Raw genomic sequence first — 14,715 nt, forward strand, 5'->3', positions numbered from 1 at the left:
GGATAATTTTGCACTCAGGCTCTCTCTGGTCCTTCGATCAATCCAAGTAAGTGCAAATCAGTCCAAGTAAGTGCAAATGGCCTGCCAGCACTTCATTTTTATTTATATAATGCTTCTGCCTCACGAATCAGAGGTTTAACTTTGCCATGATTGCTCATAAAAATGGTGTTTTCTCCAGTCATAGATGAGGAATGGCAAAAGACTCAATGTGTGCCAAGGGAAACCTGTGTGGAAGTGGCCAAGGAGCTGGGTACAACAACCAACAAATTCTTCAAGCCTCCCTGTGTGAACGTGTTCAGATGCGGAGGCTGCTGCAACGAGGAGAGTCTGAGCTGCATGAATACAAGTACAACTTATGTGTCGAAAACGGTAAATGAGGCTATTCATCTGCTTTCTTTTTACCCTGGCTCTCCAAGAAGGGAGGGGAAAGAGGATGTTTGGTTTCTTAGATCCTGTTATGAGAGATCTGTCTCCACTATCATAACAAACAGCAGAATTAATTTTTTATCCATGTGGGGTGAATGCAGGCACGTGCAACAGCATTCTACATTCATGTTTCATTATTAAAAATGGATATACATGTGTAAAGACAGAAAATCAGGCCCTGAGAAAGTGACTGCAGGCTCACATGATCTTAAGGAGTTTTATCCTTCTTTAACGTATTGTTACTTGGACCTAGGACCTCTTGAGAGTATTGGCTCATGGGAAACCTCTGCACCAAAGGATTAAGAGAGACTCCGGGAAATTTTGGTGTGTGAGGCCAGGAGTCTGAAAGCTGCATTTCCAAAACTGCCACCAGTGCCTTTTTGGCTGGCTAATAATTTTGGATGTGCAGTTTTGCAAGCCTAAAATAGGGACATTTTCAACATGAGAGGACAGATGCTCTCAATTTGAATGCCTCAGGGCCTGAATGTTCCAAATCACAAGTCACTTTGGAAAAGAAAGGCTTAAGCCAATAGTAAATTACTGCTTAGGTGCAACAGGCAGCAAATACCTGAGTTTTAATGACCAATTCCAAAAGGTGAGCATAGAGCAGCCAAAGAGCTTCTTTCTGTAGACTCCCTCTAGTGTCTATGTAGAGAGATATGTTTCTCCAGTCGGTGACTGAGCAGATCTCCAAATTTGGTACTTTAAATCAGTTCTACATATGAAACCATTTGTGTTAATACCTACAGAAGGAGCACAGGAGGCTGGTCCTCCTAGATTAACCTTCACCCTCTGCTTCCCTACTAAAAAGATAAAACCTTTTGACCTAGAATAATGTATTAAATTCAGTTATTAAAAAGACTTTTCTTTAAATCAGAGCAAAGATTGAGGGCAGTTGTTTTAAAAAGAAAATTGAATCCTCCTGGGGAGCAGGTCCAATTCACTTCTGTGTTTGTTTCAGGTTTGTTGGAATGTAATTCCACTGTGTCTGGTTGTACTGGAATACAGTTGGAGTAAAATAAATCAGGGCCTGTCCTTCTTGCGTCAATGTTCATTAATTGCTTTCATTCCCCACCAGAAGGAGAAAGCTGTTATGAGCTGTTGGCCCCACACAAAAGACATCTGATCAGCTCAGGGAGCTAGGTCAGGCTAAAAAGTATTTATTTATTTATGTGTTTTTGGAGCAACATTTCATAAGTTTGTTGAAAAACTGCTGTTCTGCAAACTGTAATATTCCTTCAGCGTCCTTCAAAATAACCATTCCCTCAAAAGCCCCCAACTAAGTTCCACTCCTGGATACAGCACTGTCATCCAGATTTACTCTTCTAAAATGAACGGAATTACTCCCATATTAGTGACAACCTTTTTTTCCCCCTGGTATAAAATATCCACTGAAGGATATTCACGCCACCTAAAGTTAAATGCTGCAACACCTAAATTTAAATGTTTAAACAGTCAATTTTAGGGATATTTCTCAGCCCCTGAATGTGGATGAGCACTAAGCCAAGACATGCTGGCATGAGAAGGTGTGACCCTATGCTTGGCTTCCATGGGAAGGAAGCTGGCTTGAGGGGGCGGAGCGGGTGTGGGTCACTTCCACAGCTCTCACACGTAGCTGCCCAAGAAACCAGAGTTTCCCCAAGGCCACCCAGAGATCACCCTAAACAATTTGGATGTGCTGAAGGTAGGCTGCTTGGTTCCTTAGGCTCCTGCTATAATCAAGAGGGACGATTCCAGGATGGTTCCCTGCAGGAACCCAACTAAAGCAGAATGAACTCTCCTCTGTTTACACCTCTTTCTTCCCTCTCGGAGGAGGCTGTGGGGGGTGAAGTTGGCCCCTAAAGATGTATGCTGTGATTATACCCTAGGACAGTTAAATAGCTGTCTTCATAAATGGTTGAGATTCAAAAAATGGTATAACTAAGAACAAAGTTCCCAACATCTATATCTTTTCCATTTGGCCCTAGCATCCAGAAGAGGCTTTTCAGTGTGTTTGCAAATAATTTTGAATGATCTTAGGTGTTTAAGAACTGATAATACAGCACTGGGACCACTGTTTTGGCAAGTTCCTACCTTGGTGGACATTGCTTATTTTTTTCTTCAAAACTCTAAGTGCTCACCTGCTTATTTATACCTATGGTAACTACCTCTTGAAAAGAGCACGGGTGGGGCAAATGGTGGGAGGTTTTGGTTTAAAACTCCAAATATTAACTGTGTAATGGAAACTGAATAATAAATGTAATTTCACCCACCTAGCTCTTTGAGATCTCGGTTCCCTTGACAAGTGTTCCTGAGCCCGTGCCAATCAAAATTGCCAATCACACAGGCTGTAAGTGTCTATCGAATACGCAGCGCCACCAGTACACCATCATACGAAGATCTGTCCAGTATCCGGAAGAGGATGGGTAAGTTCCCTCTTTTACAAACTGATACACACGTTGCACAGTCCAAAGTAGGAAAATTATTTTGTTCTGATTTGGTCCTTACAGTGGTCCCTTCACTTTCTGTTATCCTAACAGTTTTTCCAAATATCTTGATTATCACTCAGAGTTAGAAAGCTTCAACTAAACCTGGTGAATTATAAGTGAAAGGACACCATAATGCAACAAACAGTAGGCTCGTTCAGCAGGGTCTGGAGTCATTAAGACACTTAGGTACCTGAGAGTGGACTCGAAGTGCACATATTAGCACTACGCTCCACTGGAGCTATTTGGGTAGGTGTGCATAGACTTATTCAACCTGACACGGGCAACTCTGCTCGCACAGGGCACACAGAATGCTGTGGTCAAGCTAAAGCCCTCTGCCATACTTCACAGCACGTTGGGTCACAATCAGTGTGAACCATGGCTTTGCACTTTCTGGTCCAGTCCTGGTTTGCATCTGTCAGGCTGGTTGGCTGGAAAAGGTAATCTCATATCTGACTTCGAAAGACCGTATAAAATACCTGTAGTCCTAGTAAGAACAGGCTACATTAATTTAACGAGGAGTCTAGAAACACAGATCGCTTGAGTGACTCATTGGAAGTGAGCTCAGATGTCTCTGTCTAGCCCTGCACGTAGGCTTGCCCTTGTAACAGCCCTTCAGTTAGACATCTGGGCTGGGGGCGAGGTGGCAATTCAGCAACGCCCCTCCAGCCCTCGCTCAGCCTGCTGGCCACTCTGAACCCTCCTCCTGCACAAATACAGAAGAACCTCAGCCTTCTTCCAGTTTGTGAGTTCCCCTCCCAGAGCCAAGTGCCTAAAAGTCAAACCGGCCCCTCTGACCCTGAAAACAGTCCACAGTACATCCTTAAGAACAGGCAAATTTAAACTGGAGCTGCACTTTCTGGCAGCATGGAAAAATCTAATACAGTTACGTGGCATGAAAACTGTAAGTCTAAGAATACCCTGGGTGGGGTAGAGCCAGGTTTATGGAAAAGTGGAGTTGCGAAAATGTAGCCGTTTCCTAGGGATGTAATCTGAAATGCGTGCTGTGCCTGCTCCATCTAGTTGCTGGGAGCCAGACAGCTCAGCCCTATCAGCAAAACCATCCAGCCCCAAGGTCTTCTGCATGCAGCAGTAATGCACACAGGTGCCGTACCTTCATATAGTAAAAGTGGCAGACCCAGCATACTAGCAGGCTCATTTTGCCAAATGGCTACACTGATGTGCCTTTTCTTTTTTAATTCCAACCTTTTTTTTTTTTTTTTATTCTAGATGCCCCTTTACCAACAAACTTTGCCATAATGGATGGATCTGGGATAGTGACAAATGTGAATGTGTTGTAGACGTACAGCACCCCAACAGACGAGAAGGTAAAGACGAAATTTCAAATGGACACTTTCGCTTGCCATCTCCAGGGTGCTTGTGTTTCATTTTGGTTTTGTCCCATTTTTTCATTGAGAAAGTTATAGTTTTGATTCCACATCCCTAGACAGACTTGGCTTATGATGCAGAAATTCACCTGAAAATAAACACTCTTATCCCCACTTCATGATTTTTTTTTTTGCTTGGACATTTTACGCCCTCTATATTGGCAAACTGAAAAGGAAAAAGTAAAGTATTAAAAAGAGTTAGTGAAGTAGACACTCCGGATGAATTTTTATTTTACATGGGCCTTAAAATGTATGATGGGCATTAGGGAAAACTTTTTAACTGCAGAAAAAAATATGCCCTGGAATATCTTGCTTGGGGAAGGTGCTGTATCTTCATTGTGGGAAATTCTTAAGAACAGACATATCAGGAATAAGATTATTAGCTGTAGTCAGTGCAAAAGATTATACGACCTTTCAAAATATTTTACTATTTTTTTATGATAATACTGAGGTATTTAGAGAGCTTTCAAACTGATATGCCCTACATACTCAGGAGTATACAAGTATATCCTTTCAGGTCTGTGGAAGGAAACGGAAGAGGGTAAAATTAGTATAAGTTTACAGTTCTTCCCTTCTCCTTCTGTTTTTCCCGGAAAACTTTAATCCATCAAAGAAATTTGCAGGAAATATTCTGGGGGGGGAACTGTGTTCTGGGGGAACTAAAGATACCAGCAGTAAACATTTAAGGAAGTTAAAATTTCTCCAAGCCCTGTATAAGATTTTTTTTTTAATTATTTTTTGCAGGAAATTGTCCTGGTCAAAATAAAATTATCATAGCAGTAGAGCAGACAGACACAGAAGGAAGCCCTGCCTTTGTGGTTTAGCCTACATGCAGCAAGCAAAAGAATAAAACATCCAAGGCAACAGTAAAAGTAAGCTGGCAAGCAATTCCTAGACTAGCAAGCTAAAATAAAACTAAATAACCTAATCAACTGGTCTGTTGATTACAATCTCCTAATTTTAATAAGCAAGAGATAAGTTGTGTAGAGGCTTCTGTAGGATTTGTTCTCATTCCAGATCAGATTATTTGACCATCAGGTTAGGTAGTTAAGCTCAAATTAGACTTTTCACTCAAGAAAGGATTAGTACTCTATATTTCAGAGTATGTCCAAGGACTGTGAATAGCCAGAGTCCTCCTAACTCTTAGCCTTTCGTAAGGTCAGCTTGGAGCACTAAAAACTGTGGCTTGTTGAATTATAGCTTTTATTGATACAGACTCAATACTTCCTCAGATTAAATATCATTCTCTGAAGTACATTGTGTTTGGCAGTGGCTGGGGCAAAATAACTTAAAATCCGTCTTTGAGGTTGAAACAAAGTGAGACGGAAACGTTCTGCACTACTTTACACACGCCAGGCTTTATCACCCCAAGGAAGCAGTTTGTCTTCCAAGAATTTGGGGCAGATTCCTTCCTTCCTTCCAAAAGGACTTGGGTTTTATTCTGTCTGGATATTGGTTTTCCAGCATGAAGTAAATAATAATGAAGGTTTCTTTCAAGTAATATGCAAGCCTTTTCTGGCCACTGAGATCAGAGCTGAGGTTGCAGAGGTCATGGATGCAGGTTACATTCCACATTCCGTAGGTTAAATCCAAGAGCTAATTGTAAAACTACAGGAAATTACCTTCCCAATGACAAATTATATGCTGTGACCTTTAACCGGGGATGTGCTGCTAGCATTTCAATAAAGCTTTCCCAAAATGTGTTCCCTTTTTGCTAGGATTAGCCTCATATTGTACTCCAGATGTGTATTTTGAGGGAAGATAGATGAGGTATTAGACAGTGCATTCACTTGGCTGGGGTTTTGTTTCTGAAGCAAAGTATTTCCTTTCTTTAACCGACAAGTGTGCATATGAGCCTTATCAAAGTGCTAGACCAGCTTGCACCCTAATGCACTTAGTATTACCTTTGCAAAAATTTCCAAAGTATATGGATAATGAAGTACATTGAGTGGTGAGTGTGACAGTTTGCATGAACATGCATTTTTGTCATGGGTATAGACTAAATCCTTTTTGAGATTTTGATTTCAAAACCTGCTGTCCAGTAAAGATTTGTGCATTCCAAAACCTAACACTAGGCTCTTTTAATACACAGCCCCCAAATAAAGTATTTTTATGCAGGGTTCAACCCACAAGAAATAGCAGTATTAGAGTAAGTGAAATAATCAGCCCAATCCTCTCAACTCCTTTTCTGCACTGTAAGTTACAACAGAAATTCTGAAGACTAGAATCGATGGGAGAGAACACGCGTAAGCCCTAGTGACTGCAAAGAAAGACTTGGTCTCTTCAAAAGCAGGATTCAGCTATGTAAAGCTTACCGCTAAAAGATGTATGTGCTATTGCAGGGCTCCCTCCTCTTGCTGAGCTGGCTATGTGTGGACAGCATATGGAATTTGATGAAGAAAATTGTGAATGCATCTGTAGACAGAAGTGTCCCACAGATTTCTTTCAAAGTAAAGAGAACTGCAGCTGCTATTTGTGTAGGGAGAGCCAGGAGAGCTGTGCTCTAAAACACAAGATATTTCATGCTGAAACCTGCAGGTAAGTGTTCCCTGTCGTTCAGTGTCCACGCTGCAAGATCTGAATTAGCTTGAGTAAATGCTGGAGGTGCAAGTGTTGAATTAGCTGGGAGGTCCACCCAGGATTCAATACCTTGCTGCACCTAGGGAGATAATCATAACAGAGATGATAGTCACAATACTTACTTCATAGCAGGAGCCTAAGGTTTATTTAATTAACATGTTTTAAAGAAATCTGGACATAGATGCTATTAAACTACCAATATTTATTATTTTTCCCCCCCTAATCTTAAGGGAATGATGGGTAAAACCGTGCTACAACTGAAATTACTGTGTGACAGAGGGGATTTACAGTGAGATACCGAGTCTTGCATTTGTCGGTATGTAGAACCCGTCCTGTGTTCTCTGTCACAGCTGAATGCAGACTCACAGATGTCTGGGGACAAAAGCTCCCTAAGTCGGCACCCACACCATAAAGCTCACTCCTTATTCAGTTTGTCCTCAGAACAAGTAATTTTCTAGAGTTAATGCAATTTTTACACATACAAAGCCACTCAATCAGCTCTGATTCCACTGAGAAGCTGGAAATTGTTCTGGGGCTGCTCCATGCATTTCCCTAATCCTTTTGGGTAACTAGTTTTAAGGTTTCTCTGGCAAAACTTTAATAGAAAACACCCTTTTAAAATAGTCCTTTTTCATGTGTTAGTTTATTTTCAAAATTTCCTTCTCAGAAAGCCTTGGCTACATTTAGAGACCCAAGAGCATGCAGGAGCTCTGTCTGAAAGCTTATGTAAGGACAGTCAGCATCCAGTTTCCCTGGGCACCTTAGCAGAGCTGCAGTTCACCGAACGGTCAGCCACAGGGGCCATTCTCAAGGACTTCATAGGTTCATTCATGGACAAGAAGCTGTGTAAGAATCACAGAACCACAGAATGGTAGGTGTTGGAAGGGACCTTTGGAGATCATCCAGTCCAACCCCCCTGCCAGAGCAGGTTCACCTAAAGGAGGATGGACAGAAATGCATCCAGGTGGGTTTTGAAGATCTTCAGAGAAAGAGACTCCATCACCTCTCTGGGCAGCCTGTTCCAGTGCTCTGTCACTCTCAGAGTAAAAAAGTTTTTCCTCATGTTGAGATGGAATTTCCTGTGTTCCAGTTTGTGCCCATTGTCCCTTGTCCTGTCACCGGGCACCACTGGAAAGAGTCTGGCCCCATCCTCTTGATGCCCACCCTTTAGATATTTATAAGCATTGATGAGATCCCGTCTCAGTCTTCCCTTCTCCAGGCTAAACAGACCCAGGTCTCTCAGCCTTTCCTCATAAGAGAGGTGCTCCAGTCCTTTGATCATCTCTGTAGCCGTCCGCTGGACTCTCTCCAGTAGTCTTGGACTGGGGGGCCCAGAACTGGACAGAGTCCTCCAGATGTGGCCTCACCAGGGCAGAGTAGAGGGGGAGGATGACCTGCCTTGACCTGCTGGCTATGCTCTTTTAATGCACCCCTGGGGACCATTGGCCTTCTTGGCCACAAGGGCACATTGCTCACGAAGAAATTACCTTTGCATCTTCAGCTTTGTTAATATGGACAAGATTAAATGGTTGACAACAAGCTTAAAAATAGCTAAAAGAATCAACAGAGCTGGAAGTGAGCATGAGAGACTTGGTCATTTACATGTTTCAGACATGTGGGAGGGGATCAATGCAATTATTTGTTTATGAGTTGGTTTTATAGAAATTTCTATAATTTGGACACTGGATTTTTATGCCAGAATTTTATGCCCGGTATTCTTGAAGGACCAAAACTGAAGTGTCAGGTGAGCTAAGGTACTTCGCAGAATCTGAGAGCAGCACCATCCAATGCTGACACTCTGGACTTCACTGCTCACAAGAAATGAAAGCATTACTTAGGTCATGACTGTGGACAAATGGACAACAGCAAGACATGTTGTTGTAGACAAGAACTGTCAGGCAGCAAAGTCTTATCTCCCTGTGTTGTAGGGTGTTGACACTTTCCAAGTCATTGTCTAGAGAGCATTGCAGTGTTTGGTGATGAAAAAGTTGAGGACTGCAACAGTAAGGAACTGCCGTGTTACAATGCTTCTCTCTTTTTGCTTTTTTCTCCTTTATCAAACAGCTGTGAGGACAAATGTCCATCCCAACCCAGAACATGCCCGACTGCAAAACCAATGTGTTCCAGGCATTGTCGTTGTCCGAAGGAGAAGAGAGGTTCCCATGGGTCCCAAAGCAGAGAAACTCCTTGACTGAGCTTCCCCTATTCACTGAAAACCCACTGCTTTGCAAAGTAGCTGTCACTGACTTTCAAACAATAGTAAACGTGAACATCTTCCACATTAATAGCAGAAGAATGAATCCAGTCTGCATTTATTTATCAGAGTAATCACTAGCTGCAGGTGAATCCTCTGGGACATTGGTAATTGTTCTCCAAGAGGTAACAATAACCGATGAATTGCTGGCTGCGTGGAAGAAAGAGGGGAAAGCGCCAGTTCAATGTTACATTACGGAAGATGAAGCTGGTATATTGGTAATAGAGTCACTGTCACCAGCCAGTCTTTCAGAAATTGAGACTAGATAATCTTAGCCTCTGAATCCTTAGCTAATGCAGCTCCTGGGTGAAACTTTCTTCAGAAATTCAGTGTACAGGATTTGGCTTCTAATAGGTTCAGCACTGAGTTATTTGATCTACTGTCCAGCTTTGATTATCATTTTGAGTTTATTGTACAACTACTGTCAGATGTGCCATATTTAAGTGTATATAAGAAAATAAATACATCAGTTATTCAAGTGGTTTTGATTTTTCTCTGTTATTGTAAAACTCTGCCCAACAAAAAGAAAATAAGCAAAAACCCAAAGCAATCTCAAGTACAGTCCCCTTATGTTTGTCTCACTGGAACTGGCTTCTTGCCCAAAAGCAGGTCGAAACAAGGTCACTTGATCCAATAGTTTCAGTAAAGAAGAATCATTTTTTCCCACGTCTCTGTGATTTATTTATTTTTTCCTAGTGTAGTGTGTTAATCTCAGTAAAGGGATAACAGCCACACTAGCACTTACTCTTCAGTGATTTTGGGAAAGGCACGGTTCACTAAAAGAAGGTTTTCCTTTTAGCTTACCATGCTTTGAAAATATCTCCTTTGCACAGAAATTCCTTTCACCAGTGTGAGGCCTGAGTAAAAGTGTTTTAACCAAATCGAGTACAAGGACAGCATTGTTTTCTGAGCCACTGAAGTCTGGATTGAGCCAGTCCAGAGCAAATACTGTGAGCAATAATCCTGAACTGGAAGTGATAGTCTTGACGACTGATACATTTTTTTCCCCTTTGCTGAATTCTCCGATTCTATAGGAAGGGAATAGAGCAAATGAAACAACTGCTACAGAGGTGGAAAGCTTGACACAACACAGGGAATAGAAAATGGCTTTTTGATGTGCATCTGAGATTTTTTTACATTTATATAGGGGAAAAAATAGATTGTTTTGAAATAAAATTACAGCCAAATCCTGTAAGATTGATTGAATTGTTGGATGAAGGACCAAACAATTTAATGTGTCTTTTGTCTGAGTAAAGCATTTAGAATTCAACCCTGGAGGACTGCTCTGAGTGCTTCCTAAGCCGTCTGTGGTCTAGGTCCGTGCAAACATACCGGCAGGCTGTTCTTGTTATCTGTGCTGGGAACTGGCCTGGGATCCTGTGACCAAGCAACACAGTTGGACCTATGAGCATACTGGGTGGAGCCTCTGCAGCAGGGTTACCTACTGGTCTGCACTGGGCTCCCCTGCTGAGGGTTCTCCTCCAGAGCAAAGGCCAGATGCAACCAACACGCACTCTGCATGGACAAGAAGGGGAACATGACCCCAGTGTGAAACCAGGTAAACCAGCTTGGCAACAGAAGTACACCCTTACCTTTCCCTCGCTCCTCCAAGAGGCTCTAAATTCTGACACATGAACATGGTGGGTGAAATCCCTGAGCTCTATAAGGGTCCATAAAAGGAATGATGTGCCCCACCATTTCTCGCCTAGCTCAGTCTGGGGCACCCCAACCTCATGGTTGGATCGCTGATAGGCTACGCCATTAGCCTGTTCCTCAGAAAGCCGGGGAACTGCAGAGGCAAACCAGACGCTTAACTGGTGGCACCAGAGGCGTATGGAGTGAAAACACACCTTTGTGTGAAACTATACAACAGTATTTGTACAGCTAAATTCTATGGAAAGAGTTTAAGTTTTTGCATTTCCTAGCTTTTCTTAAATTGAAGTTTAGCAACTGGAACCCTGTATTATTTATGCCCGACTCCCGTCAATGATGATCGGTAGAGGCTTCCTCAGATTTCTGTCCTGACCAGTGAATATATTAACTTATTTTTACAAAACAGAATTGCTCCAACCTGAGAGACAAATAAGTCTGCCTCAACTCCAGAAGGGTCTTAGATAAAGCAGCCCCCGAGAGGCTGAAAACCATGTTCAAAAGCTTTTCTCATTGAGGCTGAGAGGGATTTGAACACAAACCACCAAACCCCCAGGAGAGTGCGATAGCCATTAGGATACCCAGGCTAGAAAAGTACCATCGCTGACCACCACTGTGAACCCTGCTCTGAGGTTTTCACACCTTCCTAGACCACTGAAAAACAGACCTGTACCTGGAAGTCTAAGGTACAAAGACACCACACACACGAGGACAGTGCTGCCATTCTGCAGCCTTCCCCTGAAACTCAGTGTGATGGATCCATCCCCCCTCACTTCACCTAAGATGTGACACTGTCCTGGGCACAAAAGGAGAGACACCTAAGAGCTCTGAATTGACCAGATTCACACTTGTTGACACAGGAACATGAAAATATCTTTCCCTATCCATACAATTAATTGAGTATGAGCATTGGCCATCCTTCCCCTGTAGAAGAAAGGCACTTCTACCTTCTGAAGCTTTGACCCACCTGCAGTTTGGGCTGCACTTGTGCACTACTGCGTTTGCAGCACAGGGATCTTACAGCTTCTTTTCTTTACAATAAATTCTCCTCATAGCAGATCATTCTCCTAAGGCCCTGTGTCATGGTTTAGGCTGGGCTGGCCACTAAATGAATGACAGGACACCCTGTGCCAGTTCCCACATTGCAGGGTGCTGCTCTTTTCCACCCCGCTCTCCTGTATGATTAGAAAATCCAAAGCTAGAGCACGTACTGCATATTTGTAACATTCACTAAAATACTACGTGGAAAAGCTCAAGAGTTTAAGCAGAACACTGTAAATGCCAGTGCTGCGTGATAGTCTTCATTGCCACAGCCCCAAGAAGATCCAGATGTCACTAATGCCGTGACACAGCCATAAATCCTTTACATGGAAAACCATGACTAAAAGGAGGCTCTGGGTGGAGATGGAAACACAAGCAGATAATCAGAATCTGATGAAGATTTATAAAGCCTCATAATGTTATTTTATTCGAGAAATTCTGGATTTTTCAGTCCAGTAAAAAATATTCAACAAACTTTAAAATAGAAATGCTTTGTGTTATCTTTCATATCTATACATCAGAATTTAATAACAGAGATTTAATATAACAATGCAGAAGACTTAACTGAGGTATGTAAAATTCATAGCAGACCTGTTTTTTGACTGATGTCATTAGCTCTTAACCTATGACTAAATGACCTTCTCAGAGCGAAGGTTATTGAGCAGAGGAACATTGTCTTTGAAGTTTGAAATGCCTTTTATTACTGTGTTCAGCATGACTTGCTTTTTAAGCATATGGACATGATTTACAGATTTCATAGCCAGAATAATAATGCTAAAACTTCCTGTTACGGTGTGTCAATTTTTATATAGTGAGAGGGGTCTTTAATGTGATACTTGGATTACTATCTCTACATATTCATGTGTATAATAGGAATAAGAATACTTAAATAATAATTGCCAATTCTAAATAAACACACATGAAGTTTCCAAAAATACCCATTTTTATGAGTAGCTAGCTTTCACTTCCATGTGCTTTTTGCAGGGAGGGGGCAGGGGGAAAGACTGAATAATAGCAAAATATGCACACCGCGTTTGAAAGAGTCAGGAAATCTTTATCTACTTGCAAAAAATCATCTTACAAAATGCCGGTAACAATGAAGAAATTCAAGCAAATCTTGAAAGTACTGTTGTTTACTTTGAAAGCCATCCTATGTCATGTACTGTTTCATTGATTATAGCAAGCATTATTCATAGGAAGGTTGACAGACCACATATAAATCCTGTCATACTCATATACATTGCAAATATATAAACCTATATGTATCTTTTGGGCATCAACTCCAGCTTACTCTTAAGGTCCCTTCCTGTTTTCCAGCCAAAAAAAAGAAGTGAACCTGCTTGGGTTTTTCTTTTTGTTTTGTTTTCTTGTACCACTGTAAGCCAGGATTTATGCTATTTAAATCAAGAGTTATTTTGCTTTCAGCAGTGTAAAAAAAGGAGAGGGAAACATTGAAAACCCAAACCAAAGTTTGTGAAAGCTCCTTCAGCTGCCAGTTTCCTTTGTGTTTTCTAAATAACTGATAAATGCGTTTCAACTTTAAAATATCAAAGAACGTTCCACCTTCTAATTTTGGACTCAGGGAGTGAATTAGTCTCTCTGGAACTACAAGGTGGTTACTAGGACAAATGAATCTATGTTCTCATTTATTACAGTCTACATTAAAAACCAAACAAGTCAGGGGTTACAAATGATGTACTGCTGTTTGTTTTATTTCTGTCAGACTCCTATATCAGCAGTTATCCAAAAACTTCAATAAAAATTTTTCACTCGGGGGGAGAAGGTCTGTTTTAAATTAAGTTAAAAGGAAACTGTTCCTTTAGCCAATAAAGCAAAAAGAGTACATAAAATGCTGCTGTCAGGGCTCGGTCTCTATTTTGACTTCTATGCCATTAACACCCTTCCTTGTTTCCACTTTTATCACACTTTACAATACTACTCAATGTGAAAGGTCCTCCCAGGTCGAGAGCATTGGGAATCCATGACTTAGCATGAATTGCTTCATTTCTTAGAAATCAAAAGCTACCTTTAAAATGTTTATGGTTGAATAATCAACGATTTGATTCTACTCTGCATTAGTATATAGTACGTATTTAAAAATATAACAGTGATTATATAAAAAAAAACAGTTATTGAGCGCGATTACAAATTAACCATCAAGAAAAGAAGGTAAAAAAATAGGAAGCATTCCACATGATCTTCTGCCCCACTTATTTTGCTAAGTGGTATTTTTAATTGGTGAAGACTGTATCTCTATCGTGTGGCTTAGTATCCCAGGTCCAGCCGAAATGGTGATGCAAGATACCCAGACTAACCCATCAGTTTCTGCTAGGTGACTCATTGGTGTGAGTGAACGAAGTGCGAAACCTTCCCTTGACCCTGGATACCTCTGTCTAAGCACACTCATGTGCTTCCTTTGCTCCTCTTTCTTTCTTGGGAAAGCATTTCTTGCTCCCAATGATGGGCTAACTGCTCAAGACTATGTTTGAACACTCGAATACGGTTGCATAGTGGTTATTCAGCTTCACTCGTCAGAATAAAATAACCAATACAAGTGATGAAACACAAGGAAATGCTGAACATATTCACAAGAACTATGCAACACCTCTTATCAATATTGTCTCCATAATGAACTGCAATATTTTCCTATAGCTCAGTTACAAAGGCATATAATGAAAATCCCCTTAAAGTCATCCGGTCTTTCTCTGATCCACCATTTCCCTGTGCATCTCCTTTTAAAACCACCCACAGCTCACTCCTAAAGTTTTCATAGCTAGTAATACCTATGCCTCTCTACTTGTCCCCTGAGGTCTTATCACTCTGCTCCACATTAATTAAATTAAACTCAGAGCACTCGTTTCCAACCTGCACAAAGCTTGAAATCCGCAGCTTCCGTTTCAAACCTCAGGAA

General features: G+C 41.4%; 1 protein-coding gene across 2 annotated transcripts in view; it reads left to right on the forward strand.

Annotated features, from left to right (window-relative positions):
* Positions 1 to 9,591, forward strand: part of VEGFD (vascular endothelial growth factor D) — a 32,188-nt gene extending 22,597 nt beyond the window's left edge. For both annotated transcript variants that reach the window (XM_074605907.1, XM_074605897.1), the window contains exons 4-8: positions 179 to 369; positions 2,683 to 2,831; positions 4,122 to 4,219; positions 6,622 to 6,817; positions 8,924 to 9,591. In XM_074605907.1, the coding sequence (XP_074462008.1) occupies positions 179 to 369; positions 2,683 to 2,831; positions 4,122 to 4,219; positions 6,622 to 6,817; positions 8,924 to 9,050 (761 nt within the window). In that variant the 3' untranslated portion in view covers positions 9,051 to 9,591. The remainder of the gene's footprint in view (positions 1 to 178; positions 370 to 2,682; positions 2,832 to 4,121; positions 4,220 to 6,621; positions 6,818 to 8,923) is intronic.
* Positions 9,592 to 14,715: the final 5,124 nt, after the last annotated feature.

Source organism: Larus michahellis, chromosome 1 (genome assembly GCF_964199755.1).
Source record: "Larus michahellis chromosome 1, bLarMic1.1, whole genome shotgun sequence".
NCBI classification, from domain to species: domain Eukaryota; kingdom Metazoa; phylum Chordata; class Aves; order Charadriiformes; family Laridae; genus Larus; species Larus michahellis.